The sequence below is a fragment of the Panthera tigris genome, chromosome A2, assembly GCF_018350195.1.
Source record: "Panthera tigris isolate Pti1 chromosome A2, P.tigris_Pti1_mat1.1, whole genome shotgun sequence".
Taxonomy (NCBI): Eukaryota; Metazoa; Chordata; class Mammalia; order Carnivora; family Felidae; genus Panthera; species Panthera tigris.
Window position 1 is genome coordinate 5,954,691 of NC_056661.1, and position 27,682 is coordinate 5,982,372.

Sequence of the window (27,682 nt, forward strand, 5' to 3'; positions counted from 1 at the left end):
CAGAGATCAGAATTTTAGTTCTCATAGTATTATTTATTAACCACCCACTGATAGATGCTCCCTCACACAGAGAACATTTGAAAGACAAAGTCCCTGCCTGTTCTCAGAAACATGTAAATTCCACAGCAGGTGTTCTTAACCCTGGAGTCTGCCACCCTTAGGATGTCCATGAATGGCCCTCTGGGAAATCTGGGGGAATCTGTTGACCGCCTGAAGTAGCTTTGGAATTTTGCATGTGTGTGTACATTTTCCTGGGCAAGGAGGTGCCCAACTTTTATAAGATGTTCAAAAGTCCTAGGTCTTCAAAAGGGTTGAGACCCCCGGCTCTGAACATCCAGATTCTGTAGGTCAGCGTTTCCCAACATACAGGCCTAGGACCACCTGCATCAGAATTACCTGGGATGCTGATTTACAGACAAGTTCCTGGCCTCCAGCCAGACCTGAGTCAGTCTTTCAGGGGTGGGGCCTGGGATGTTTTGTTCTGGGGCTGTTGATTTTGATGCAAGGCCAAACATGAGGACCATTTTACTGAGTTCACGTGTCCATAGCAAACAACTTATAAATAAGGGATTGGCATCAAAGTTGGGGGCAGGGGTCGCTGGTCCCTTGTGTCTGTGTCCCCTCCTTGGGAGAGAACCGCAGATGTAAGCTGTTCGGGTTGGGGGAGAAAGGGTTGAAATCCCATTGGGATGTGCCTCACCCCCACATACGGCACTAATTGAGCTAGAATGTCCAGGGGGAGGGCAGGACAGCCAGCCAAAGACACAGGTGTGCTTTTGGTCTGAGACTCCTGTGACTGAGTTGAGCCCTCTACGACGGTCCACCCCAAATCCACAGCCTCCTGTCTCTTCTCGGACAAACCAATCCCAGGATCTTGTCTGGACCCTCCCCCCCCCCCCCCAACCCAAGGCTGATGTGTCTGCTCCTCGTCTCCTGGCCTGGGCCCTCTTGGCCACCTCGCTTGAAGACGATAGTAGAGATTCTGGGGCGGAAGCATCCGGAAGGCCTCTACCCCAACCTGCCCCACCTTTCGCTTCATTCCTCCTCCATTTTTTCCCGCACCTCCGCTGGCAGGCCCTCGTAAAGGGTGTCCTCCACCAGGAGCCCCACTCTCTTGAGCCCCACACAGTTGCCAAGTTCTTCTGGCAGAGCCTCCAAGCGGTTGCCCTTGAGCTCCAGGCGGCCGAGGGCCCTGAGGGCCCCCACCTGGGGCGAGAGCTGGCTCAAGTGGTTGTAGCCCAGGAGCAACGTCCGCAGCTTGCGGCAGAAGAAGAGCTCCTCTGGCAGGGCCTCCAGGGCGTTGTAGGACACAGCCAGGTGCTGCAGGCTCTGGAGGAGGCCCAGCTCGGGCGGCAGGGAGCGCAGCCCGTTGTGGGAGACGTCCAGCAGGCGGAGGCCAGAGCACAGGCCGAGCTGGGTGGGCAGGGTCTCCAGCTTGTTGTGGCTGAGGTAGAGCTGCTCGAGGCCCCGGAGCTTGCGCACGTGCTCGGGGACGTAGGCGATCTGGTTGTGCCACAGCTTGAGCGTGACCAGCTTGCGACAGTGCTGGAAGCTGAGGATCTCTTCAATGGACCGCAAGTGGTTGTCCTTGAGGTCAAGTTCCTGCAGCGCCCCCAGGCTGAAGATGGCATGGGGGATGCGCTCCAGCCCGCAGGCCACCAGCTCCAGCTCCCGCAGCGCCGCCAGCTTCTTGAGGCTGTTCAGGGCCAGCAGGCGGGCCCCGTCGTTGTGCAGACTAAGCCGCTGCAGATGCCCGGCCACGTCGGTCACGCTGGCCGGCACCTTGCTGGCATTGCTCCGCAGAGACAGCACCTTGAGCTGCTTCAGCTCCCGGAGGCTCTCGAGGGTCGCCGCCCGAGCCAGCTCCGGGGGGAAGAGCCCCTCGAGGTGCAGCTCCTCCAGGCCACGCAGCCCGAACACCCACAGGGGCACCTCGCGGAGCTCCTCGCACTTGACCCGGATGACCTTCAGGCGGTCCCGCAGGAAGATCTGCAAGGAGAAGGGCAGCCGGGCGGGCGAGTGAAGCAGGCTGAGCTCTTGCAGGTGCACGAGCTGCGAGAGGCCCGGGGGGAAGGTGATGTCGCAGATGGCCTCCAGCCGGAGCGCCTCCACCTCGCTGAGCTCGAAGACGGTGTCGGGCAGCCCCGGGAGCATGCAGAGGGCCAGCTCGAGCCGGCCGCGGGCGTTGCGCTGCAGCTTCTGCCGCAGCTTCTCGGGCGTCCACTCGTGGTTCAGGTTGAGCTGCTTCAGGCGGCTCTCGCTGACCTCGGAGAGGAAGACGGCAAAGCGCTTGGAGTAGAGGGAGTCATACTGGTCGATGAGGTGCAGCATGAAAGCAAAGTCGTTCTTGACGTCGGGGATGTCACCCATGCCCGTCTCCTCCCGCACAGAACGGAAGGAGTACTCCTTGAGGGGCCGGTGGAAGAGCCAGTAGAGGGTGTAGAGACAGGTGATCCCGTAGACGCACACGAAGGAGATGTAGCAGAAAGCCAGCTTGGAGAAGAGGTGGGCCTTCGTGTGGTTGCAGCAGAAGCTGGCGTAGCCCGTGACCTCCGAGGTCTCCACCCTGCAGGCCACCAGGAAGCTGATCTTCTCCACGTAGACCAGGTTGTAGACCAGGATGGCAAAGAACTTGCAGACTTTGAGCACCGTCTGCCGGATGTACATGGTGTACAAGATGTCCCCCTCTTCGACGTGCACGCGGAACTTCTTGACCTTCTCAAACAGGGCTTTGGCCTGCTCACCCTCCTTCTTGTCCAGTAGGGTGACGGCTGGTGGCTCAGTCACCACCTTCTCGGGCTCCACCAGCACCTTTTCCTTCTCACCCTCATTGGCTTTTCCCGGCCCCGCCGAGGCCTCCACGGTCGCTGTCGCCCGTCCGGTGGTGGGGCCCTTCTGGTTCTCCCCAGAGACCTCGGACAGGGCCCGTGTGGTCCACGGAGAGTCGAAACACTTGCCCAGAATGGAGATGAAGTGCTCGATCTTGGAGCTGGTGCCGGGGAACTTGAACCAGAAGCTGGTGCAGACCATGAAGATGAGCGTGTGAATGACGACCAGGTAGGGGAAGTACTTGGCGTACCAGTGGAGGGCTGTCTCGTAGCAGAGCTGGTTAATGAAGCTGTACTGCTGGAGGTCCAGATTGTTCTTGAGGCCGCTTACCTCCCGGAGGCCCCCCATCTGCTCGGAGACGCCCCGAGGCAGCAGTTGCTGGCAGGGGGCCTCTGAGAAATTCTCCTGGAGTTCGTGACTCGGCAGACAGATGATCTTGTCCTGTGTCACCTGGGAATGAGGGGGAAACAGGGCCAAGGAGCTGGGATGGCCTGCACGGTTGGGGGGAGAAAGGCAGGCTGAAAGTGGGAGACCCCAATCCCTGACTGTCCCCAGCGGGCTGTGACTTTGGAAGAGTCACTAAACTTCTGAGAATCAATCTTTGTCTGAAAAAAAGGAGTTAGGTTGAATTGCATCTTCCTTCTCCCTCCCGCCCCCCCCCCCCCCCCCCGCCGAAAGATACTGACCTCCTAATCCTTAATACCTGTGGACAGATAGTCTTTGCAAAGCAGATGTGATCAAGTTAAGGTGGGGTCATTAAGGTGGGCTCTAATCCAGTGCGACCGTGTCCGTTTAAAAAAGAGCCATTTGCACAGAGACCCGTGCGCAGAAGGGAGATGAGAGAAGGCCCGAGGCCACCAGAAGCCAGGAGAGAGGCATGGGACACATACATGCTCCCTCACAGCCCGTAGAAACACACAACCCTGTCAACCCTTTGACCTCACACGCTCAGTCTCCGGAACTGTGGGATCAGAGCAGGTAGCCCTCCGGAATATCCGGGCCGCGACCCCACCCGCCCCGCCTCTCCGACCCGCTCAAACAGGCCCCGCCCCTGTAGGTCCCGCCCCCACAGACGGGCCACACCCGGGCCCCGCCCCCTACGTGCCCCGCCAACTACCCGCTCATCCGGGCCCCGCCCCTCTCCACGCACCCAGGCCCCAACCCCTACAGGCCGCGCTCCATCCAGGCCCCGCTGCTGCCTCGCGCCTCACCTGCAGGGTGCAGCCGAAGACCCCGATCATGAGCATAGCCACGGTGAGGTACTCCGCCAGCACGTCCCACCAGGGTTTGAGCACCTTGAACGCGGGCTGCTGCTCCGTGAACTGCTTGAACTCGGCCACCGGAATCATCTTTCCTATGGGAGAGGAGGAGGCGGGGGTTGCAGAGACCCTCGAGAAGGGGCGTCTGGTGGCGGACCCCCAGAGGAGCCAGACACACGCCTCTGCTCCCAGTTTGTGCTCTGCCCTGCCCGAATCTGGCAGAAGGCACGAGCTGTGTGCCCCTCTCTCCCCCAGACCTCACCTCCTTCCTGAAGCCAAGCTACTACCAGTCTCACCACATCTGCTCCCCGGGATCCCTGCCCCCCCTCTGACGCCGCTCGCCCTTTCAGAGGTCAGGAAGGGCAGTCCACGGAGCCGCTGTCCTCCTGCTTGCCCGAGTGGCCTTCTCCCAGAACCCAGCCATCTCCCACCCTTGATGACGAGCCCAAACCACTCGCTCTGCCGCTCTGACTCCAGACACCTGGTGTCCGGACCGCTAGCCTCTGCTGTCTCTGCCACCGGGCCAGAGAGCGTCTGAGGCTGAGGACTTCCGGGGTGTGGGCCCCCCACCCCCTTCAGGGGCGCTCCGGGCACCACCTCCAACCTCCAACCGGAAAAGCCGGCTGGAGCCTGGCTCTGGTTACAGGGCCTGAGGGGCAGGGAGGGGCAAAGCTGAAGGCTGGTCAGTGGAGGGGAAGGAGGACTAGGACACCTGGGTTTCTAGAGGGATCAGTGCCTAGAAACTGAGGCAGACGACAGAAACCTGGGCTCTGACTGGGAGGGTAGGGGGTCGCCAGGATGGCCCGAGGGCAGAGGATCAGGAAATGGAAAACTCAGGGACAAAGCCAGAGTGACACCTACTGTCTGGGCTGGGGCTGGGCTGCCAGGCTCCTGGGCGGCCAGCCCGCTCTGTCTGTCCCTGGGTTTCACTTTAGACCAAGGTATCATTATTTCAGATACGGGACAGCCAGGAGTGAGTCACGTGGGGGCATGGGCCACAAGCTGGGACATCACCCTCCCAGAACAGGCAGCTGGGGAGCCTCCCTCCCCCTCTCCCGGAGGCTGGGCGGAAGGAAAGGGAGGCCGCAAGGCCCCCACTGCCTTTTGAGGGGGCTCCCAGGCTGGACTGCCTCTCACAGCACCCTGCCTCCCTTTGCAGTCCCCAGGTCCCTGAGGCCTGGGGTTGACTCCCGGGCGGGGATGAGGTAGAGACGGACAGGGATGCGGGCTGTAAGCCCTGCCCGCCGGGCTGAGGGCGAGGTAGTCCACCACACCTTCTAATCCCTTCAAAGGCCCTCACATAGGGATGGCAGGGGCAGGGCCCCCCTGACTCAGGCCCTGACTCACCCAGAGCCGGGGACAGGCAGGGGGTGCACAGACAGAGCACGGGCTCCCTCCCACAATGCCCCATTCCTCACTCTCAGTTTGATGCCCTGTCCTAAAAGAAAAGCTGAGTAGAAGTGCCCCAGCGTATCAGTGCCGTCAGCCGGGAATCTTATCAGCAGCACCCTGGGGGCCACATGAACAACGTAGCCACCAAAAGGGACACCTGGGAGCATTCTGGAGTGTGCATACGGATGCAGGTGGGTACCCGGAGCCGTATACACTGGGCTGAGGGGAGACCCAGGACCTGTTCCAGCCAGCCACCGTTCTCCCTGCCCCGGGTACCTGTGAGGGACACGGCTCCGCTGTTGGGGCTGCGACAGAAATGCCACGTACACAGGCGAGGACCAACTTCCTGCCTGGGTCCATCTCGCAGTGGCGGAAGCTGCAGTATCCACCAGGTCAAGACTACAATCAAAGGCAAGACGGCGGCGACACCGAGGGTCCCCGGTGGATGGCCCAGTGGCTCCCACGGAACAAGGTATATACACAACGCCATCAGAGGCAGACACTGGGGTTATCATTATCTGTCTCCATGACTCAAACTCGATGGTCTGAACCTGCCATTAAGCTTCCACAGACACAAGGCTGGCCCCCCCTTTGTCTGAGCAGGGCTGGCGGGAGGGCCCTGGGCAGAGGGCTCCAGGGATGGGGAGCCCAGAGGAAAACAACAGCACGGCCATACGCAACTTATGGCCACCAGATGCTTCCGGTGCCTCCTTGAATCCCCACTCTGGGGGAGGGAGGGCACCACAACCCTCATTTTCCAGACTCAAGGGGAGGGAAGGAACCAGCTGAAGCTTTCACAGCTACAAGCGGTATGTGAGGCGTGACTCCCAAGTCTCATCTGTCCCCTAGCGCCCTGTCTGCTTCATCTTGGGTGAGAACCTCTCGCTGGGATGCAGCATCTTTGCCAAAAGGAGCCCGGAGAAGAGTGTTCTAGCAGAGAATGTTCTAGCAGAGAAAAGATGGGCGGAGGGCTGCTCTGCAGGGCAGGCCCTGGGGGTTCTGGTCGGCCTGGGACGGGGTCGTGCCCCCCGCCTAGCCTCAGCTCTACTATGCATGCCTCACCCCTGCGTCTCCCCTCTCAGACCCTCCCCAGGCTCCCAGCTTGCCTCCTGGGGGCAGTGGTGGGTGCTCGGGGTCCAGTGCCCCTCCTCGCCCACAACCCGTGCTAAAGGGCAAGGAGGACACAGGGGTAACTGTCAGCCCTGAAACGGGCTTTGAAGCACACAGGTCCAACCTTTGACTTCTACACAAGAGAGAAACTAAGGTCGGGGGTGGGGGTAGGGGTCCCCTAGTAGCAGATCTTGGGTCAGGCCCCAGGCCTGGGGACTCTCCACCTAGTACTTTTCCAAGCTGCCCAGCCAGGACTTGGGAGTCAGGGAGTCTTGAGGTTTAATAGTCCCAGAGAGGGCAACTTGGTAGGGACCCCCGGTGGTAGGGTTCTGGGGCGTCCAGGGGAACATGGCCAAGACCCCATGGGGGTCTCCCCCAGCCTGCTGATCTGTCCTTGGCCAGGCTGGCCTGCTCCCTGACAGGCGCCCTAGGTCTGGCCAAGGCCGAGGCTCTCGCCGCCTCCACCCCCTCCCCAGCTCCTTGTGTCCCTGGCGGGCGGGCCGCGGGCTCAGGCGGCAGTGCCGGCGGCACCTGGGGCGGTCCTCACGTGGGCCAGACCCCCACCCCGCCACCGGGTCCCCAGGGACGGGGAGCCTCCTACTCACCACTCTGGCTGGGACGCTGGGCCCAACTCCTGGGTCCCTGGGAGCGGAGCAGCCGGGACTCCCGCAGAGTTCCCGGGCCAGCCTGGGTGAGTCAGGGCGGGCGGGCGGGCGGGACAGGAGCCCGGGAGCCGCCCCGCCCGCCCGCCCCGGGGACGTCTTGGCTCCGCCTCCCTTTGGGTCCTCCCAGGTCGCCCCCTACTCCAGACGCCAAGGGATTGCGGGAGGAGGGCAATCCGAATCCAGTTCTCCACGATCTCGTGGAGGGTGAGGGGTGGGCCGGAGGGCAGAGGTCTTAGAACTTTGGGCCGGGCTGCAGTCAGGGAAACTAGGGGGGCCCCCCCCGGAGGCGCTGCGCGGCTCCCAAAGCCGGCCTGTGGGCCCCCTTCCAGGATCTAAGCTGTAGAGACCCTGTCAGGAACAGGTGAAGGGCCTCCTCATCCTTGCCCGCACCCCCACCCCAAGGGGCAGCCACCTGGCTGCCAAATCCAGAGGAACAGAGTCCAGGGGAAGGGAGGGGGCTTCCCCTTCCTGCTCTGACCACCCAGCCAAGGGAGGATGAGCAGAGTGGGGTGCTTACCTGTCTGGCCCTGCCCAGCCTTGAGACCTTCTCCGAACTTCGGAGGATGGGTAAGCTGCTCCCAGGTCTTGGGGGCGGCACAAGGGCTGGAAGGCTCTGGGATCTGGGGCTGGAGTCCGGTCTGGGAGGGCAGCTTCTAGAGAGGATGGCTGCCTCCCCACCCCCACTCATCCCTCCCTGGCCGAGAAGGCCTGAGCTGGGTCTTACACTGGCAAAGCACCCTTTCAGCCTGGAGGCATCCGGTGAACTTTGACCCGTTCTGTCTGCAAAACTGAAGGGAGAGGGGACCTTGACAAAGTGGGGGAATGAGATCCCTCCCCCACGGGGAGGCTCACGACTTCCACTAGACTGGAGACAGTCTGAGACCCGAGGCTTGAAACCTCGAAGATTGAGACCCCCTCTAAGCTTGGGTTCCTCTGCGAAGCCCTGTAGTGGGCACGACCCTTGGAGACCCGGCCTCTTTCAGGTGTCTGTGGGTTCTACCACAGGCAGCTCGAAGACAGACAGACAGACAGACAGACAGGAGGCCCTCTTCTCTCTGAGAGTGCCCATGCCCTGGTCTACAGCTTTACGCCGGGGTGACCATCCTGATACACATGGCTTTGCACACTTGTACAAATCGCCGAGGTCACTGTGACGGCAGCCCCATGACTGCTGTGTCCCCAACCCTTGGGATGGTACCTGGCACACGGGGTGGGGGGGCATTCAGTAAATGACAGGTGGGTGGACGACTGAGGTGTCGCCTTAGGTGCAGACCCTGACACAGGGAATTGGAGGCAAATGGTCCACCCGGAAGGTGATCCCAGGGCGACCTGGGGGGGGGGGTAGCTGGGAAGTGACCCTGGGAAAGGAAGGAGGCCAGCAGGCATCCGTGAGGGTAAACGGAGCAGGTTCACAGGCAGCTGGGGCTCTGTTCTGCTGGGAGACAGTGGAGGACACACCGCCAAGTTGTCCAACCCAAGGGGCGAGGGGGTTGAGAAGGGCTGACCCGTCAGCTCCTGTCAGGCTGCGGGTTGCTCTGGAGAAGGGGGGGCGGAGGGGACTCTGCGGCACCTGCCACAGGTGTAGACGCCCCAGGAGAACAGCCAGGTCACGGGACACACGTATGCACCACGCCTTCCAGTTATTCTCCCGAAGGACCGTCTGCTTCACACCCCCATTGGTGGCGCGTGAGTCCCCCCCCCCCCCATCGATCACACCCAGCCTTTAAAAAGCATTGTGGTAAAATACCATGACATAGAACTTACCACTGTCACCGCGGTGAAGTGTGCAGTTCAGCGGCATTGAGTGCACTGACGTTGTTCTGAAACCATTTCCACAGTCCGACTCCAGAACGCTTTTCATTTTCCAATGCCTAGATTCTGTCCCCATTAAACCCCGGCCCCGGCCCCCTGCCTCCCGCCACCTGCTGTCTGTCTCTACCAACGTGCCTCTCCTAGAGAGCCCGCGTAAGGGGAATCCTACCGTGTTCGTCCTTCCGTGACTGGCTTCTGCCACCGAGCACGCGTTGCCGAGGTCCATCCGTGTTGTAGCGGGTGTCAGAATATCTTTCCTTTTTAACGCTGAAAAATATTCCGTTGTGTGGCTGGACCACATTTTGTTTATCCATTCATCTGTCGATGGATCCTCTACCCCTTGGCCGTCGTGGATAGTGGTGCTCTGAACCCAGGGGTGCAAATATCTCTTCAGGTTCCTGCTTCCCATTCTTTGGGGTGGGATTGCTGGATCATATGGGAAGTCCGTTTCATTTTTTCGAGGAACCGCTGCCCGGTCTTCCACAGCGGCTGCACCTGCACCATGTTCCCACCAACCGTGCACGAGGGCTCCCATTTCTTCACATCCTCACCGACACTTGTTATTTAACACTCAGCTTTTAAGGTTTTGTGAATGGGAGGTAGTTATCGATCGCTGCCAAACAAATCACCCCCAAGCCTAGGAGCTTAACGCAACTAGCATTTATTGTCTCACACAATCTCTGAGGGTCGGGAACCTGAGAGTGAGTGTCATGGGTGGTTCACACCTCCCTCTCCCACTGGCCCCAGATATCACTGATTTGCTTTCTGACACTACAGATTAGCCTGGATTTTCCAGAATGTTATATAAATGGAATCATGCAGCGCGTTGTGTGTGTGTGTGTGTGTGTGTGTGGCTTCTTTTGTTCTGCAGGATATTTTTGAGATTTGTCCCTGTTTTGAGTGGCTTGGTACTTTGTTGCTTTTTATTTATTTTTAATTTTTTAAATAAAGTTTATTCATTTATTTTGAGACAGAGAGAGAGAGGGAGAGAGAGAGAGAAACCCAAGCAGACTCTGTGCTGTCAGCACAGAGCCAGACGCAGGGCTTGAACCCATGAACTGTGAAATCATGACCTGAGCCGAAACCAAGAGTCGAGGCTTAACCAAATGTGCCACCCAGGCGCCCCAGTAGTTTGTTGCTTTTTCTGGCCGAGGAATATTCTACTGTAGGGTACTCTCTGGTTTGCGTAATCCGTCCCTGTTGATGGACATTTGAAGAGCGTTCTTAAAAGAAGGAGGAGCCCAGATCCCAGTGAAATGCAGAGTGGGTTCAGTGTAGCCTCGGAGGGGCCTTGCACTATAAAAGGTGAGGGGCAGGCATCTGGGGGTGGCCAGTGGATGTGACTTGCTGGGAAGGGCACTGCTGGTGAATGGGCGGGTGGGCGGGGGGGGGGGGGAACCAGGCTGCTGTCATGCCAGAAGGGGCTCACACAGGTGATGCTCGGAAGACTTGGGGAGGAGGTGAGGCCAGAATGATCTACTCTGGAGGGCAGCGCCCTGAGGAATGGTGAGGGGGCACCTCTCCCAGACTGGAGGGAGGGGTCATTGAAAGGACAAATTCCAAAGGGTTTTGACCTTGCCCCCTCTCTCTTCCATTCCCCGAACCTCAACTGAACTCAGGCGCAACTCCTGAGGGGAGAAAGCCAAACCCCTGCTTCCGGCCACACCCTAGTTGAGTCTATCTTCCTTGTCCAGGTTCAGCCAGGTGCCAAAGCCCCCCACGCCCCGTCCTGTGCACGAAGCCCCCCCAGGTCCAGACAGTAGTGAACTGCTCCTGTGTGGGCATGCAGGCATGTGATGGGCAAAGGGTTGGGGCAGAGGGCGCTGGCTCTTTGGGATGGGGGAGGGGGTGGCTCAGTTTGGACAGAGGAGGTATCAGAGGTAGAAAGCACTGTGTGTGTGTGTGGGGGGGGGGGGGTAGGTGTCCTAGCAATAAGCAGAGATGAAGGAGGGCGGCCGGCTCTGTCTTCCCACTCCTACCTCCCCCTTGGCCCAGTCCCCTGTGGAGGTCCTTCCACGGAGACCCCTGCGCGGGCTGGGAAAGGCACCTCCCACTCCCACCGGCTGTGCTGGGCAGCCTCCGACAGGGTCGTCTCTGCTCCTTCAGGCACCAGTTTTGACACCCCCCCCCCAGTTGACTCCCCCCCCCCGCCCAAAGCTCGGCTCTGCTAATTGCTTTTGCTGACTTGACATAGGAGCATGTGGGGAGGGGGGTGCCCTGCCCTGCCGAGGGCTCGGAGCCTCTCACAGTTCTCTCTCCCCGCCCTCCCCAGCCTTCCTCTCTTCTTGTGTTCTCCCAAATCCGAGCCTACCCCTAAATTCCCACGGCTGCATTCTCTCCGTGGTCCGCCTCCCGCAACCAATGTAGGGGCTTCCTGGGGTCTGGGAAAAGCCTTGGATATGAGAGGGGCGGAGGCCCGCGGGGACCCTGGGGGGCCGGCCTCCGCTGTCGAGAAGGCGAGGACTGGGACCAGGGACACTGAGCGGCGGGATTGGTTGACTGGGCACGAGGCACGATGGTCCCGCCCCCTGGTTGCCAGGGCCCGGCCTATCCGCGTCCAGGCGGGCATCGGTCGCCAGGTGGTTGGGGTGGGGGCCAAGGCAGGTGTGTATGTTTGGAGGAAGGGGCCAGGCCCCGTCGGGACCCCAAGGGACTCCCTCCCGAAGCCCCTGCGGCTGGGAGTCTGGGGCCCTGCGGCGCGGCCGCGGAGAAGCCGCCCCTCCTTCCACCGCGCCTCTCCCCACCGCCCCCGGCGCGCTCCCGCCCGCCGCCTCCCGGGGCTGGATCGAGCGCGCGCGCCCCCGTCTCCCCTTCCGCGGCCGAGGGGCGGGCCCGGCTCCCCGCGCCACCGCCCGCAGCCCCCTCCCCTCGCCTGCCGGCGGCTCACGCCAGCCCCGGCGCTCCCGCCCGGCCCCACCCCAGGCGACCCAGCGTGGAGAGGCGGGCGGCCAGAGCCCGAGGTGAGCGCGGCGCGAGCAGGTGGAGCGGGCGGAGCGGACCAGGGCCCGGCTGGGGGAGGGGGACGGGCTCCGGACGCGGCTCTTTGTCTCCGCGAGCCCCTTCGCGGGCCGCCGGGGCCGCTCCTCCCCCTGGCAGGTGCCCGCATCCTCGGGGAGGGCGCTGGGGGCCGGGGAGGGGACCAGGGCTTGCGCTCCCGTCCCCCTCAGCTGGAGCCTGTGGCAGACCCCCGTCCCCGAGGCTGGTGGTCCGGGTCTCCGAAGGGGCGAGGGGTAGGGGCGTGGGTCTCGGGTCCTGAAAGGGAGCCGAGGCGGGTGGGCTGGGGCAGGCAGGGCCTCTCAGCTTTGGAGGAAGGCGGTGGGGGTGGGACCAGGGGACCACCGTGAGCAGCTGGGCTGGTGAGTGGGTGTGTGGGTGGGAGGGAAGTGGATCGAAGCCGAAGTGTGGGCGCCTGTGGGTGGGGAAGGAGCAGCGAGGTGCCGGGACCCGGGTCCCTGCAGGCAGCGTAGCAGCGCAGGAGCTGGGATGCTGATCTGTCTGTCTCCTCATCAGGTGCGGGATGGACAAGAGGGACAAGGCCAGGGCGGGGGCCGCCACAAGGACTCCGGCTTCTCGCCCTCCCGGCCTTCCCACCCCCAGACCCCCGGGGTCTCCTCGACCCCCTCCCCCAGTAACCAGCGCGGCGCTCCGAGTTCTGGGGGCAGCGGGAGCTGCAGGGCGAGGGCCCCTGGCCGAGCGAGCTGGAAGTACCCGGGCAGCCGCTCTCCCGGAGGCTGCTCCCCGGGTGGGATCAACTCGGAGCGCTGGGACAGGCCCCCGGAGTCCAGGTATCCCGCCCTCTTTGCCCCGATTCAGACCCCGTCTTTCTGTTCCCCCTTTCCTTGTGAGGCTGCTGCCTCCCCTTCCTTTCCGGAGGCACCGCCTTGACTTGGCCTTCTCCCCGCAGCCTCCAGGCCCCCAGCTGCTGGGAGAGGGGAGCGGGCCCCTGCCAAGACCCCAGGCCCAGGCTCTGTCTCTAGCCCCGGACGTGCCAGCGGGACCACCAGGTAAAATGCCTCTCCAGTCCCTTTGGCAAGGACTAGTGTCACTAACTGGAAACTTTCAGTTTTACACATGAATTGGGGGAGTGGGTGCATTTGCAGGTCGCTGGGCACAGGTTGCGTGTCCCCAGAGAGGGCATTGGTGGGAACATACAGGCTTGGGAGAAAGCAAAGAGTTCCTTCTTGAGCGGGGCCGCTCCTGTCCCTAGGCTAGGCACTCTTGCGCAGAAAGGGCTTCGGCCCCCAGCTGAGGAACCCGTGGCCAGAGGAAAAGCCCCAGAAACACCTAGAAGGAGCCCGCTGAGCGCCGGGGCACGGAGAGGTACGTGGCCTGGGGGTGGGGTGGGGAACGGGGTTCCTGGGCAGTGAAGGGGACCAGCCTGGAAGTATCGGTGACCCTCTGGCCTTCTACTTCGTCCCCAGACTCTTCCGGGCCCTCCCCAGGCGCCCCTTCCCCAGCCACCTCCCGTCGGTCCCGGGCTGCAGGAGCTGAAGTGGGTCTCCCTCGGGCAGCTCCGAATGCCCGGCCGCGGCCTCCGACCGAGGCCTCCAGGAAATCCGTGAGCAGTACCCCGCAGCATGGTGCCGCGGAGCCGAGCCCCGCCACCAGGAGGCGACCCAGCGCCGGCGGAGGTCTCCAGAGGCCAGCCTCACGCCCCTTAGGCTCCAACGCCACTCCCCTGTCCTCCCCTGCCCGCTCCGGGGCCTCGCCGGGTGGAACACCCCGGGCTCCCGGGCAGCCCTCGCAGCCCTCGCAGCCCAAGGCGAAAGGGCTGCAGGCTCTACGCCCCCGCCAGTCCACACCCCCAAGGAAGAGCGCTACCCCCGCGCCGGGCTTTTCTCCTCCAATAGCCACACCCTCTCCACCGGGTTTGACTGCACAACTGGCACCGCCTCCGCAAATCACAGGCACTCCCCTGCCGGCCACTCTCCCTCCATCTCCACCGACCACGCCCCCTCCTCGCTCTCCTACCTGCCCTTTGGCCACGCCCCCTCCCCTAGCCCCTCCTTCCTCTGCTCCACTCGCTCTGCAGACCCTCCCCTCTCCGCCGGCCACACCCCCCTCGCAAGCCCCACCCACACACGTGGGTACCTCCTTTCTGGAGGCATCCACCTCTCCTACGGCCGCTTCTCAGGCTTCATTCTCTCCATCCGTGTCACCCCCTCTGCTGAGTATGCCCCCAACCCAAGCTTCTCCAGCTTTGCCCTCTCTTCTGACTCTGCCCTCTCCCTTGGCCACACCTCCTCTGTCGGCTCCTGGATCACCAGCCACGACTCCTCTACCACCAGCCACTTCCCTTCTACAAGCCTCTTTGACTCCAGAAACTTCTCTGCTGAATCCGCCCTCTCCCCAAGCCACACCCCCTCTGCAGGACTTTTCTGCTTTGACTACTCCCCCTCCACGGACCAGTCCTTCCCTATCACCTTCCCCACTTCAGGCTATGCCCTATACAGTGACCACACCTCCCACGCAGGACACTTCTCTGGCCACATACCCTCTACAAACCTCTCCCTGCCCTCTGACCACCCTCTCTCTGCAGGGTTCTCCTCTGTGCTCTCCATTTCCTTTGGCCTCACCATCGCTGCAGGCTCCGCCTTCTCTCCTGGACACGCCCCCTCCACAGACCCCACCTCATCTGGCCACACCCCCTCCACAGGCCTCTCCCTCTCCGACCCGGTTCTTTACAGAGGTCCCACCCTCTCTGGCCTCACCACCTCTGCAGGCACCTTCTCCCCTAGCCACGCCTCCTCCACAGACTCCAATTTCCCTGGCCACACCCCCTCTACAGGCCGCACCCCCTCAGGCCTTGCTCCCAGTTCAGGCCCCACCATCTCTGCGGGCCCCTCTCTCCCCTCCGGCTTCACCACCTCTGCAAGACCCTCCCACTCCCTTGGCCACTCCCCCTCTCCAGGCTTCACCTTCCCTGGCCTTGCCTCCTCTTCAGGTTCCTCCCTCTCCCCCTGCCTCACCCCCTCCGCGGACAACTCCCTCTCCCCTGGCCACACTTTCTCCTCAGGCTCCACCTTCCCTGGTCTTGCCTCCTCTCCAGGCCTCTACGCTCCCTTTGCAGGCTCCTCCCCCGCCCCTGGCCACGCCCCCTCACCAGACTCCACCTTCCCTGGCCCTACCTCCTCTTCAGGGCTCTAGTCTCCCTTTGCAGGCTCCTCCCTCGCCTCTGGCCACGCCCCCTCCTCAGGCTCCACCTTCCCTGGCCTTGCCCCCGCTGCAGGTCCCTCCCTCTCCCCTGGACTCACCCCCTCTGCAGGCCCCACGCCGCCCCCCGACCCCAGGTCCCGATGCCCCGATCCCGGGCCCACGGCTGACCCTGGCGCTGGCCCCAGCTCCGCCGCCACCGCCCTCCCGCAGCCCGTCCAGTACGCTGAGCGGCCCGGATCTGGCGGGCCACAGCAGCAGTGCCACCAGCACGCCGGAAGAGCTGCGCGGCTACGACAGCGGGCCGGAGGGCGGCGCCGCCGCCTCCCCTCCCGCCGACGCGGAGCTCGCCGCCTGCCACCCGGCCTCCTGGAGCCGAGGTCCCCCTCCGCCGCTGGCTGTCCGCAGCACCCCAGGTAAGCAGCCCCCTGACCTCGCCGAGCTGTGGGAGGAGCGAAGTCCGGGGATGGTAGGAGGGCGGGATGGGAGGCGGGGCTTTCCAGCTCGCGGGCAGGGCAGTCGGGTCTGGGGCGGAACCGGGAGGAGGGGCGGGGCCTTGCGGCTGGAGCCCAGGTGCCCGCCCCTTGAGCCCACTCCAGCCTCTCTCTCCGTAGGAGCGCCTCTGCCTTGGCCTCCTTCTGCCGGGCCAGGCTCCGCTGACGGCCTGTGCACCATCTACGAGGCAGAGGGGCCCGAGTCGGCGACCCCCGCCCCAGACGCGCTGGATTCGGGTCCTGGGCCCGGCGCGGGTGGTGGGAAGGTCGTGGCTGGAGCAGGCGCGGGGGCGACCTCGCGCGGCGCGAAGCCGGCGCGCCTGGGCGAGCTGCCGCTGGGGGCGCTGCAGGCGAGCGTCGTGCAGCACCTGCTGAGCCGGACGCTGCTGCTAGCTGCGGCCGAGGGTGCCGCTGGCGGCAGCGGCGGTGGCCCAGGGGTTGCGGGGGCTGGTGGCGTCGCGGGGGGTGCCCGGACTGCGCTCAGCGACGCCGAACTGGGCCGCTGGGCTGAACTGTTGTCTCCCCTGGACGAGTCCCGCGCCAGCATCACCTCGGTCACCAGCTTCTCCCCGGACGACGTGGCTTCCCCTCAGGGTGACTGGACGGTGGTAGAGGTGGAGACCTTCCACTGAGCCAGACCCTTAGCCCCGCCCACCATACCCATCCCTGCCTTAGGACCCGCCCCTCTGGCTACGCCTCTGCGTCTTAGACTGCCCGCCTGTCTGCTCTCCTTCGGGAGTCTGGCTCCCGTTGGATTGGACGTAGCCCCCTAGAGCCCTAGATTTTGGGTCAGGCTCTCGACCCACCCACGCCTGTGGCCGAGGTCTTTCCCTCGAGCCCCGCCCCTTTGGCCTGGAAACACGCCGACTCCCCTCGAGCCCCTCCCCCTCCCTCCGCTTAGGCTCCGCCCCGCGTCCTGTGTATTGTCTACCACGCGCTGCCCGAGTTTGCAATAAAAGCCGGGACGCTGCAGCCTGTGCACCTTCGAAGTCGCCTAGGGGGTCTACCGCGGGGCGGCGAGAGGGGCTGGGCCTGCCGGTGCTGGAGGCTGTGCGCGAGCGGGTTGTAGCTCCGGATGAAGGCCTCCCGCGCCCCACGCAGATGTGCCTCTTTGCTAAGGAAAATGGGCGCGTGAGGCAGGCTTGGGGTGGGACCTGGTGCTGAGTCCCCGACGCGGCGCCCCCACGCACGTGCGTGAACGTGGGCTTTTTTTGTCTGACTCGTGGTGGACAAGTTAGGCGCAGGAGCGGCCCGGTGGAATTGCCCGACCACCGGATGGCTGAGCTGAGACGTGCCCAGCGTTGTTGAACGACCGAAGCTCTTCCTATACTCCGCTAAGGGAGCCGGCAGCTCTTGCGGGAAGGGGGAAAGACGTGCAGGAAGGGCTCGCCCAGGTCCGGGGGCGAGGGTGGGGGACCTCTTCCTGAGGCCCCCTCGTCACGGTGCGCGCCCCTTGACCTCGCACGCCCTGGAGTGCCGAAGGGAGGGGGTCGTCTAAGACCCAGTGGCGATCTCCGTTCCCTCCTGCGCCCTCCCAGCCCGCGGGCACACTGCCCTCCGCTCACCGAGGAGGTTCCGATGCAGAAGGTAGGTCTGCAGCTGCGCCCAGGACTCCTCCGGCCCCGGGACTCTAGGGTACAGGATCCTCCGGCGTCAGGCTTCCTTGTCCCTGGGGAGCCGACTGTGCTGAGAGGGTTCTGCGGGAAAGGAGCAGCCTCTCCCAAGGTCGGGTGGGAGACCAGGAAGTCCTCACCAGGCCCTTTTGTGCCTCCCAACCCCTGGGCCTCATCTTCCCCTCCATCTCAGGGAGTCCTCCTCGAGCCCCTCCAGCCAGACAACCTTGCCTGGGCCCACAGTCGAGAGTCCTCAACAAAACCGCCAATCTGTCTTCACCTGTTTCCCCCATCAGAATTGCTGTCCTTCCTCCTGCAACTGAGTCACCTCGACCCTGGACCCCTTTAGCCCCACCCAGACCTGTCCTCCCCAGTGTCACTCCAGAAAATGCAGCCCCTAGGCCTTTTCTCCCTGAGGGTCCTCCCTGGTGGGGGGGACCACAATCCACAGAGCAGGTAAAAGGACAGAGTGGGACCCTGTGCCGAACCCTTAGCCCTGTCTCTGTCCCTAGACCCAGTCCCTGTAGTCCACCCTATAGCCATGTTCCTGTCAGACCTAATCCCTAAGCCCTGCCTGTCCCCACCCCTCATGTCAGTCTGGAGTCCTAGGAGAAAGTCGGCCTTCTCCCAGTGGGACCGGGCACCTCCACCCCTAGGGGCCAATGTGTATGGGGGGGAACCAGCACGCTCCCGCGCTCAAGCTCGGTTCAGTGGCAAGCCACAGAGATTCCCTTTCTAGCTGGGCCCTGCAAGGACCCAGGTGGCCTTGCTTCCAGATGCTAGGACAAAGTCAAGGGTAGGGGCTGAATCCTGACATGTTGGGCACCAGGGCATCAAGACCACGCCTCTAAGATGGAGCCCGGCAGAACCTCAGACACTTCCCCCAGGGCCCTGCCCCACCCCGGGGAGCCAGCTGGGGTGGATGGCCCTGTGGGAGCAGGAGGGGTGGCAGCCATTGGGGGGAGGGTGTCTCAGTGTTAAATCTGTAGGCTGGGAATGGTTCGTGGAGACACCATCGTTGAGCCATGGGTCAATATGTGGGACTTGGCTGTGCTGGTGCATAACCGGTGTCACGCCTTGCTCCCTGGCCGGTACCAGGTGGCAGTGGGTAGGGGCACTTTGGGTGCAGAGGGCAGGGCCTGGTTGGCATCTGCCTGGACCCAATTAAGATTCTCTCCCTGGGAAGCCTCCCTTTGCCATCCCTGGCTCTGCCGCTCCCCCCCACCCCCGCCCCAGAAACCTGCCTCAGCTCCGTGCAGAAACCCCTTACGGACTCTGCCTCTCCGGGCCTCCTTCCCCCAGGAGAGCTCCTGCCTACTCACTGTCCCTACTGTCCAGCTGTTTGGGTTCTGCCCTGGCCTCCTGATTGACCCCCAACACTGTGGTCAATCTGCTGGTGCCCCCTCCCCTACCTAAGCCCTCCATGGCTCCTCAGTGCCCTCAGTTCAAAGCACAAATTCTGGCTCCCGACTGGAGAAGCAATTCTCAGTCTGGCCATGCCCGCTCTCTCCAGTTCCTTCCTCATAGGCATCATGTGCCTCCTCTGACCCCGCCAAGTCTCGCTTTCTGCTTTTGCCTTTGGAGAGAACTCCACCCCCCACCCCGCCCCTTCCAGGAAGCCTTCCTGGATTCTTTTGGGTATTCACCCCACTGGTAGGCAGGCTCAGCCCCCCACCCCCTTGTCTGTCTCCACCACACTGGGGACCCCGCAGAGCTGGGCACAAGGCAGAGCACCTGGAAGGCCTGAGGATGGGTGTGAGTTTGAACGAACCCCAACCAGGTCCTGTATCTTCCTGAAGCCCTGGGGCCCCTCATGCCTCCACGTCTCTCCTGGGAGGCCCAAGCATATTGTCCAGGTGGAAAATCAGGCCCCCCATCCAATACCTCCCCCCTGTCACCGTCTCCAGAGCCACCCTTCTGAAAATAGCAAGACATAAGCGTCCATCTGTCAGCCTGACACTTGAAGTCCTTTGCAACTTGTCCACCCCCCCCCCCCCGCACCGTACTATCTCTCCCAGCCCCCACACTTTTGTTCACACTGAGCCAACGAGTGACCTTTCCTCTCCCTTGCTGTCCCCCATCCCAGGCAGCCTCTTTGGCACCCCTGCTGGTCCCCTACCCCTGATTCTCTTAAACTGTGGGGCAGTCTGATGTCCTCTACACTGCTTTTCAGGACAAGGGGCTGGGGACTCACGGCTGCTTGCAAGCCCCCCAGGCCTGTCGCACCTTGTCTGTGACTGTGTAAATACACTTTATTTTCCATCTTTCCCGCCTGGGCGACGTGTGGAGTGTGAACAGGCAGTGTGCAAAATGGTGGTGGGCAGTGTGGGGGGCACGTGGGAGAGCCCCGTGGGCGCCCACCCTGGTCCCCAGGCTTTTGTAACACTGAGGAGTAGGCAACCGGGACGGGGGAACTGACCATGGGTCCCCACCCCAGGAAGCGCCAGGGAGATTGCTTTTGATGCTGCTCCGGGCTCCAGGAGCACCGACAGGGTCAGGCCCGAGGGTCGCAAGGCCCTGGGGGCAAGGGGCTGGGGGCATCGTTGGACTTTGGCACCGTTCTCAGCTCCGACTCTGCAAAGACCACGGGACCACCATGAGCAGCGGAGGGGAGGTAACCACTGGGAAGAGTCCTCCCCTGGGGAGGGTGGGGCTGGGGCCACAGGGAAGGAAGGGATGAAGAGGCTGGGGACCCCCTTGGAGAGCAGGCTAGCTTGGGTGAGGGAGCCTCTCCATCGCTGGCCAAGACAAGGTGATGAGAGTGTCTCACACAGGAATATGGGGGGGCGCTGGGGCGAGGGGGGTCTCTTCACTTCCTTGCAGCTGCTCTGGCCCCCAAGAAGCAGGGACAGTCACTGCCCACGCCTGGGCTGGTTTCCGCTGTCCGCTCACACCCCAGGTGGCCCTGCACACAGTAGGGGGGACTTTGGTTTCTGCTGCAGGGGCCATGATGCCTGCACCAGGCAGGAAAGGCCAGCCTGGCCATCTGTGCCCAGCCGCCAAGGGTCCCCAGGGGCATCGTGGGGTGGTAATGTCCAGCCCAGAGCCGCCCCCCTTCTTCTTCAGGCCTCCTTTAGCCCCTGGGCCCTTCCCAGCAGGGCCACCGTGTCCCAGAAGAGGGACTGCTGGGAGGAGGGAGCTTCCTGCGCGTCCAGTCCTGGGACCTCCGGGTCGTCCCCTGCCCTGGCTGTTAAGAGGGGCAGACCCTCCCGGGAACTGGACCCGGAGGGGTACAGACCAAGATGGGTAAACACTGCTGTGGAGAGTGGGCCTGCCGGGGGACCCTGAGGATCCTCAGCCCGCGGCCCTGCCCTCTGCGCCGCGCCGCTCTGGGCCTAGCCCCCGGGTGGGCGGGACCACGGAGCGCACGGAGTTTATCAGGTGCGGCCCCAGGCGGCGGCGGAAGGGGTGGTGGCCCCCTGGCTCCGCACGCGGGGCTCGGCCTCAGTTGTCCAGGCCCTGGCTGTAGGGCGCAGCCAGCTCGTCGGCGTCGCTGTCTGAGCTGCCCTCGCTGTCCTTGGCCGGCCGCTCCAGACGGCGGAAGAAGCGCGCGTCGCGCGGGGACAGCGGGTAGAGCGCGTCCTGCAGCGCCGCGCCCACGCCCACGCCCACGCCGAGCAGCTCCTCGTCGGACGACGGCAGCGAGTCCTCGTCCAGGTGCCGCGCCAGGCCCAGCCCGTCGAAGGCCAGCGGGTCCTCGAAGGGCGGCGGGCCCTTCAGCAGCCTCACCTGGGGCGGGGAACCGGCGCGCTGAAGGCGCGGACGGACGCGCCCACGGACGGAGCCCGGCCCGCCAGGCCGCTCCTCCCGCGCCCTCCCGGGCGCCGACGCCCCAGCGTCACCCGCCGAGGACACGCGGGGCTTCCGCCCGTCCCGCGCCAGCCGGGGCGGCCCCGCGCTCACCTCGGCCTTCAGCTCCTCGATCTGGTCCTTGAGCTCGCGGATGTACTGCGACGAGTCGGAGTGGTTCAGCTGGCCCTGGATGCGGCCCTCCTCCCTCTGCGGGGCGGGCCAGGTCACGGGGGGTCAGGGCCGGGCCCGCCCCGGGGCCCGTCCCCCGCCGCCGCCCCGCCGCTCACCTGGATCTCCAGCTCGGCGATGCGCTGCCGCATCTCGGCCACCGCCGCCATGCTGTCCGCCTCCCGCAGGCGCACGGCCATCACCTCCTCCTTGCTCTGGGGGGGGCAGAGGGGGCGAGGGCGCGTCAAGGCGCGCGGCGGGGCGGGGGCCGGGCCGGGCCGGGGCGGCGGGCGGGGGCGCACCTTGCACTCGGCCTCCGCCTGCTTCCGGCGGCTTTCGCTCAGCTGCGTCTGCAGCCCCTTGTTCTGCGCCGCCAGGTACTGCAGCTTCTCCTGCAGCGCCGCGCGCTCCGCCTCCACGCGGTTCAGCAGGTTGCGGTGGATGTGGTCCTGAGGGCGGCCGGGGGGCGGGGTCACGGCCCAGCCGCGGGGCCCACCCCGCCACCCCCCCCCTCCCCGGCCCCCGCCGCGGCGCGGGCGCTCGGGCCCACCTGCGTCTCGAGCTCCACCACGCGCTGCCGCAGCTCGCGCCCCTCGGCCAGAGCCTGGGCCTCGCGCAGACGCACGCTCATCAGCTCGTCCTGCAGCTCGCCCAGCACCAGCTTCCGCGGGGACTCCTTCCAGCGGCCGCCGCGGGACAGATGGGCCTGGAGGGGGCGGGGAGAGGCGGGCGGTGCGTCTCCAGCCCCGAGGGTCGCGCGGGCCGCTCCGCGCGCGTCGGGCTGGGGCCCTCACCTGCCAGGTGTCCGAGAGCTCCTGCAGCTGTAGCTTCAGCTCCCGCGCCGAGGCCACGGCCTCGCCCTCCCGCACCTTGAGCGCCTTCAGCTCCTCCTGCAGCCGCGCCACGTTGTTCTCGTCGGGCAGCGAGCTGTTCCTCTGCGGGGCGAGAGGGGGTCAGCGCCCGGGGCGGGGGAAGCCGCGCGTCGGGCGGCCCTGCCGGCGGGACCAACACCCCTGCCTCGCGGTCTTCTGAGCTCCACCCCGGGCACCCCGGCGAGGAGGGGTTCGCCCCCAGACCCCGGGATACACTGGGAAGGCAGCCCAGGCCCCTGGGGAGCAGACCCGACCCCACGGGGCCCCGGGCCTAGATCCGCAGAAATCCTGCGGCGGAACGGCACCCGCTCTCACTGGACTGTCTCAGGGTGACCGCCTAACGCGTGGGTCTTCCATAAATGTTACTGCTAATAACACCAAGTAGGCTGGGATAGGGCGGGTGCCCCGCCACGTGGGAACCCGAGATCACCCCCTGGGGCCCATGGTCAGACCTGGAACCTGCCCCAGCAACAGCCGAGAAGGCTGTGGGTCACAGCTCCCTCTCCCTGTTCCTCTCTCCCCCAGACCAGGACAGGCAGCCCCTTTCCTTGGAACAGGCCGAGGGACAGTCTAGGCCTAGGCCTAGGCCTGGCGGTTCCAAGGGCTCCAGTCCCTTGGATCAAAATCCAGCTTGCTGCTAGAGGTCCTCACCGTCCCCAGTTTGAGTCTGGGAGCTTGGGGGACGGTGGCAGGGTGTCCTGGTGTGCACATTTCCCTCTGATGTGGAGGGAGGTGGGAGGAAAGCCCGGTTCTGGGCCAGCTGGTGGAGCCTGAGAGGCCCATGGGCGGGGTGGAGACAACCCACTTGGGAGGGCACCCCAGATAGTGCAGGCTTGAGGGAGGTGGGGCACGGCTTCTGCCTGGTGTGAGTGCGTTCTGCTGCCCCCTGCTGGCTGGGGCACCTCTTTCCCAGGGCTTTGTGGGAGTTGAGTCAACATGGAGTCAGGGTGACAGCAGTTGAGGAGGGCCCAGGAGGTCTGGGGTGCCCTTCAGAGTAGCAGGTGGGAGCAGGTGGTCTCTGTATGGAGGTGGGGAGGGGGAGAGCAACCCCCAGGGACCCTGGCCTTCCCTCCCACCTCCATCCTGGACCCCAGGGCCTGTGGAGACACAGGCAGGTGGGACTGGCTATCCAGGAAGCCCGTGAAAGCCACCACACTGCTGTCCCTTGAGGAGTCACGCTGCTTTGTGTGTGCCCTGATGTGTGTGTGTGTGTGTAGATATCCAGGGCAGGGGGGCTTGACACGCCCCACTGGGTCTGTCTGGTCACCCCTTCTCAACTAGGGCCTGCTCATGCACCTCCAGAAGCATGTCTGGTCTCTCCACCTCCCCTCCTCCACGGTCTCCCCAACATCTGCCCACTTGCCGGCCCAGTCGCACCTTCTCCATGTCTAGAACCTTGTCCTGCATCTCCCGCAGGGCCCCCAGCGTCTCTGTCTCCCGCAGCCGTGACTGCTCCAGCTCAGTCTCCAGGTGGGCCACAAAGTCCTCAGTGAGGCGCGGGTTGTCCTGGGGGCAGGCAGAGGGCTGCAGCTGGGGGTCAGTAGCCTTCCTGCCAGCTGGCCGCAGGCCTGGGCTCTGCCCCCCCCCCTCCTCAGAGCCCCTGGGCTGGCAGAGGGGGCCGCGGCTGCGGTGGTGAGGAGAAGCCCTGGATCCCCTTCCCTGTGCCTTCTGCCCCCGTGGGGAGGGAACTGAACCCCATCATGGGGCTTCTGATGCTCGGTGCCTAGGGGTGGAGCCCGCCTGGCTTAGCCTCTTTGCTGGGAAAGCCACAAAGTGGGGACCTTCTGCAGGGCTCTTTCCAGGGCCTCAGGCTGGCTCCCAGGCTTGCTGGGGTTGGGGTGGAGGACGGGTTCTCCCAGGCACGTTCCCCAAGGTGAAGTCGGCGCCTAAGCACAAAGTGGGGGTGGGAGCAGCGTGGGGCTGGGGCATTCTTGCCCCTCCTCCACCTCCCTCCTCTCGCTGCACCCTCATTTCAAAACAGAAAGGGGTGGGGAGTCTGCTGGGATCAGGCTCTTGCTCAGGGCCCAGAAGGCTTCTCAACGCACATACCCCAGGGTGAGCCCCAGGGGAGTGGATACCCGCCTGGTGGGTGAGGGAAGCAAGCCCTGGGGCTGGAGCCATGGCCCCATCTCGATGCCTGGAGGCCCGGGAGGGTGGTTCTCCAGGAGGTGGTCCCAGCCTCTCCTGGCTGCTGGCCCCTTCCCAGGGGAGGGCCCGCTCGCCGCCCGTGGCTACCGCAGGTCTCCGAGATCCACGGATGCGAGGGGCCCTCCCTTGGCTGGTGTGGGCCCCGGGCCCCACGCTGAGCCCCACCCCCAGCCCCAGCAGCTATCTCTCTGCCTCACCCGCCTCTGCAGCTCAGGGGTGGCAGGTGGCAGTCTCTCTGGCCTGAAAGGGGTCATCGTGCCAAGGCTGGGATGAGCCCAGCCTTGGTTTCCCCATCAGCCTTGCTGCCGCCAGGGCTACGGTGCCGCTGGCAGGTCATGGCAAAAGGAAGGTGGCCTGGGCAGAGCCAAAGGAAAACCCGAAAGCCACCTCCTGGAGAAGTGGACTCTTCACGGTGCTCTCGCTTGAGCACCCCCTGCCCCCGTCACTGACCCAGAGTTCATGACCCACAATAGAATCGGGCTGCCCCCTCACCCCGACTCCGCCAGCTCAGAGCGGTGAGCACAGACCGGACCCTCTTCTGAGGGCAAAGTGCCGGGCACTGGAGCAGGGAACCCTCTCTGTCTCTCGTTCTAGCTCCCATCCCGCATGGCTGGCCCCCGGGGAAGCCCACAGCCCTTCAGACCTCAGGGACATGCTGGACATTCCCCTAGGGAATCACAGCCACGTCAGCTGAGGGAGGGGGCCCTGCAGGTGCAGCCTGGTTCCCAGGGGCCCTTGCGCCGAGGCTGCCTCGTTCTCAGTGTGGCAGGCCAGACGCCTCACCGGCGGGTGGGACGTGGGTGTGGGGCTGTGGGGCGAGCCGCGTCCCCTCCGGCTTTCTCCGTCCCCCCTACCCTGCCTGCTAGGAAGTAACCGGGCGGGTCCGGAAGGCCGGGCGGCTGTGGTGCGGGGCCCCACCCGGCCGGGTACCTGCTGCTCCTGAAGCTGCCGGATGGTGCTCCGCGCCTTCTGTAGGTCCTCGGCCGCTGAGCTACACTGCTGCCGCACCACTGCCAGCTCCCGCTTGATGACGTAGTTCTCCTCGGCCTCCTGCGCCCGCGTCACCTGGCCCTGAGCACAGCGAGGACCGGATGCTGTGGCCCTCCGCTCACACATGCCCCCCCCCCTCGGGCCCACCTCAGGGGGCGGCCCAGAGAGGGAAGGAAGGGGACGAGGTCTCCCGCACTCAGAGCCTGGGATGGGGAGCCCCGCCGGGCCTGGGCACGTGCGGAGGGGCACAGGGAGGAGCCTGGAGGGGGAGAGCCACCCCGGGGCCCAGGCTTTGTGGCGCCTAAATGGAGAAAGCCCAAATGGCAGCTCCTTCCCCTGCCAGCTCCTGGCTCTCAGCCCCTGCCCCAGGTGGGGAGAAAGGATCCTTACTTAGGCCGATGGCACAGCAGAGTCTGGGCCCCACTGGTGAAGGTGGGGGTCTGGAGGCAGCCAGGGCCCCAGGGACTCAGGGACAGCCCCTCAGGGCAGGGCTGGGAGGTGGGACGTAGCTCTCCTACAACTCTCCGGTTCTGGCATCTGGGGCCCCCATCTACCCAGGGCGAAGAACCCCCCCCCCCAGCCTGATCCCCCCGCCCCAACCAATTCGGGCTGCCCCCCATTCCAGGCTCGGAGCCACCAGGTGGTGGGCAGAAGCTTCCAGATAAAGCCATTCAAGGTGAGGCAGCAGCAGAAGCAGGTGAGAGATGGTAGGCCTTGCAGGTAGGAGCAGAGAGGAGCGTGAGGGGTCGGGGGGGGGTGGTGGTGGTGGTGGTGGTGGTGGTGGTGGTGGTGGTGGTGGTGGTGTGTGTGTGGTAGAGAGGCTCAGTGCAGTGCACACACCAGGGCCTGTTGCTGATACAGCCTCAGGGCCCCCACCTGTGTCCCCCGGAGGGCGGAGGCTTTCTGCACACGTGCATGGGCTTACACTCAGACACGCTCACACGCACCCACACACACTGTGCTGTCACGCGCACACCCCTCTTCCCCCCTAGGGAAACCTTTGTTTCTCCTGAGAAGCGGGCCCCAGCCACGCCCATGCACGGTGCCAGGCCTGCCCCCCCCTGCCCCAGATGCCCCCCCCCCCCGCATGGCAGTGGCCGAGGAAGAGGCCGTCCCTGGCTGTGGTGTGCAGGGACCGGGAAGGAAACGGGAGAGGGAGACGAAAAGCTACAGTACCTGGATTAACCTATCAGCCAGAGCAGCGCTCTCCTACCCGGCGGAGGGGGTTCCGAGCGACAGGGGGAGGAGGCAGAGCGGAAGGCGCACAGGGACAGGAGAGGGGGAGAGACAGACAAGAATGACTTGTCACTAACGCAGTGGACTATCTCTAGAAGCAGGGGAGAGAGGAGTGAGACCAGAGAACCAAAGAACCAGCAGGAGAGGCCCCGGAGGAAGACCAAAGCCAGAGCTAGCTCCGTCCTGGAGAGGGGTCTGTGTGTGGGTGGGGACGTGGGGGTGCCCACAGCTACACCCTCCAGGGCCCAGAAAACTCAGCGTGGGAGGCGGCGCCATCCCCGGAGGGTGAGGGGTGGGGTGGCAGTGCTGGGCCAGGACAAAGTGTTTTCCCGTGGAGTCTAAGCAAGAACTGAGACTTTGGGGCAAGGGCAGTAAAATCTGGTGGGGGGCTACTCTCTGTGGGCAGTGGAGGGCCAAGTGAGGTGGGGAGAGGAGCAGGAAGGTGGGCCCCCCCGCCTTTACTCCTGTCCTTAAAAGTAGGCTGGGGGCCAGGGTCAAGGTTGTGCCATCCCACCACATCGCCAATGGTAAGGCCTCCCCTCTCCTCTCTTTCGACGGGGAGGCTTCCAAATTCCACGGTTGCGAGCCTGCGGCCTAATTCGGGCACCTCAGTCAAAGCTGCGGTTCTGCCTCTTTCCGCCCCATGCAGGCAGCTCAGGAGGGACCAGTGTGTGCAGTGAACTGGGTTGTAACCTCACACCCGATCCCAAGCGAAGCGGCCCTGGAACCCCTGAGTATATGGCAGCCCCCATCTCAGTGGGGCTGGGGGTGGGGGCTCCGTGAGATTTACACCATGCTCCTCGGGGCCTGCTGGCTCAGGGTGGGGCCCGGGCCCGGGCGGGGGGCTGGCCGGCCCTCTGGCTGCTGGGTCCTGCTTGGGGCCTGGAGGAGTTGGTGCCACAGGCTGGTGGCCACGCTCCTAACCTTCTCCAGGGTCTCAATCCGTTGTTTCAGGAGCCGGTTCTCCGTCCGAAGCCTCTATGTGGGGAGAGGGGGGGGAGTGTGTCAGAACCCCGCCCCATTCCCCATACACACAGAGGTCTGTCCCCTTAAGGGCCAGGTCGCCTCCAGGCAACATGGTCAAATGTTCTGGGTCAGTGATTCCAGAAAACAGGGCCAATCCCTGTTCAGAATGGCCCATTAGATTTT

At 64.4% G+C, this 27,682-nt stretch overlaps 3 protein-coding genes across 12 annotated transcripts in view; 1 reads left to right on the plus strand and 2 right to left on the minus strand.

Annotated features, from left to right (window-relative positions):
* Positions 1-921: 921 nt before the first annotated feature.
* Positions 922-7,276, minus strand: LRRC8E (leucine rich repeat containing 8 VRAC subunit E). 3 transcript variants are annotated; one of them, XM_042978020.1, is made up of 3 exons: positions 7,196-7,276; positions 4,041-4,183; positions 922-3,279 (listed from the first exon to the last, which is right to left on the minus strand). In XM_042978020.1, the coding sequence occupies exons 2-3, from the start codon at positions 4,176-4,178 to the stop codon at positions 1,036-1,038; spliced, it is 2,382 nt and encodes a 793-aa protein (XP_042833954.1). In that variant the 5' UTR covers positions 4,179-4,183; positions 7,196-7,276; the 3' UTR covers positions 922-1,035. The 3 variants fall into 3 exon arrangements, with proteins under 3 accessions (XP_042833954.1, XP_015396826.1, XP_042833955.1); XM_015541340.2 differs by lacking the exon at positions 7,196-7,276 and adding an exon at positions 4,570-4,597; XM_042978021.1 differs by lacking the exons at positions 4,041-4,183; positions 7,196-7,276 and adding an exon at positions 3,533-3,813.
* PRR36 (proline rich 36) lies at positions 5,829-16,672 on the plus strand. Its single transcript, XM_042978018.1, has 6 exons — positions 5,829-5,952; positions 12,578-12,852; positions 12,972-13,071; positions 13,275-13,387; positions 13,489-15,636; positions 15,835-16,672. The coding sequence occupies exons 2-6, from the start codon at positions 12,585-12,587 to the stop codon at positions 16,344-16,346; spliced, it is 3,141 nt and encodes a 1,046-aa protein (XP_042833952.1). The 5' UTR covers positions 5,829-5,952; positions 12,578-12,584; the 3' UTR covers positions 16,347-16,672.
* A 2,889-nt stretch (positions 16,673-19,561) lies between these two features.
* The window catches only part of EVI5L (ecotropic viral integration site 5 like), a 29,418-nt gene continuing 21,297 nt past the window's right edge, over positions 19,562-27,682 (minus strand). For 3 of the 8 annotated variants that reach the window (XM_042978025.1, XM_042978022.1, XM_042978026.1), the window contains 11 exons: positions 27,458-27,511; positions 26,474-26,506; positions 25,238-25,378; positions 23,941-24,045; positions 23,537-23,683; positions 22,082-22,222; positions 21,838-21,993; positions 21,590-21,736; positions 21,407-21,502; positions 21,231-21,326; positions 19,562-21,056 (listed from right to left, as the gene is read on the minus strand). In XM_042978025.1, coding sequence (XP_042833959.1) covers positions 20,772-21,056; positions 21,231-21,326; positions 21,407-21,502; positions 21,590-21,736; positions 21,838-21,993; positions 22,082-22,222; positions 23,537-23,683; positions 23,941-24,045; positions 25,238-25,378; positions 26,474-26,506; positions 27,458-27,511 — 1,401 coding nt within the window. In that variant the 3' untranslated portion in view covers positions 19,562-20,771. The remainder of the gene's footprint in view (positions 21,057-21,230; positions 21,327-21,406; positions 21,503-21,589; positions 21,737-21,837; positions 21,994-22,081; positions 22,223-23,536; positions 23,684-23,940; positions 24,046-25,237; positions 25,379-26,473; positions 26,507-27,457; positions 27,512-27,682) is intronic. The other 5 variants (XM_042978023.1, XM_042978024.1, XM_042978028.1 and 2 more) reach the window with 5 other exon arrangements.

Excerpts from the sequence above, each read along its gene's own strand:
- LRRC8E (XM_042978020.1), bottom strand. The coding sequence starts at position 4,178 with ATGATTCCGGTGGCCGAGTTCAAGCAGTTCACGGAGCAGCAGCCCGCG. Across the intron at positions 3,280-4,040 it reads TCTTCGGCTGCACCCTGCAG|GTGACACAGGACAAGATCAT; the intron begins GTGAGGCGCGAG and ends CCTCATTCCCAG.
- PRR36 (XM_042978018.1), top strand. The coding sequence starts at position 12,585 with ATGGACAAGAGGGACAAGGCCAGGGCGGGGGCCGCCACAAGGACTCCG. Across the intron at positions 13,388-13,488 it reads GAGCGCCGGGGCACGGAGAG|ACTCTTCCGGGCCCTCCCCA; the intron begins GTACGTGGCCTG and ends CTTCGTCCCCAG. Across the intron at positions 15,637-15,834 it reads GGCTGTCCGCAGCACCCCAG|GAGCGCCTCTGCCTTGGCCT; the intron begins GTAAGCAGCCCC and ends CTCTCTCCGTAG.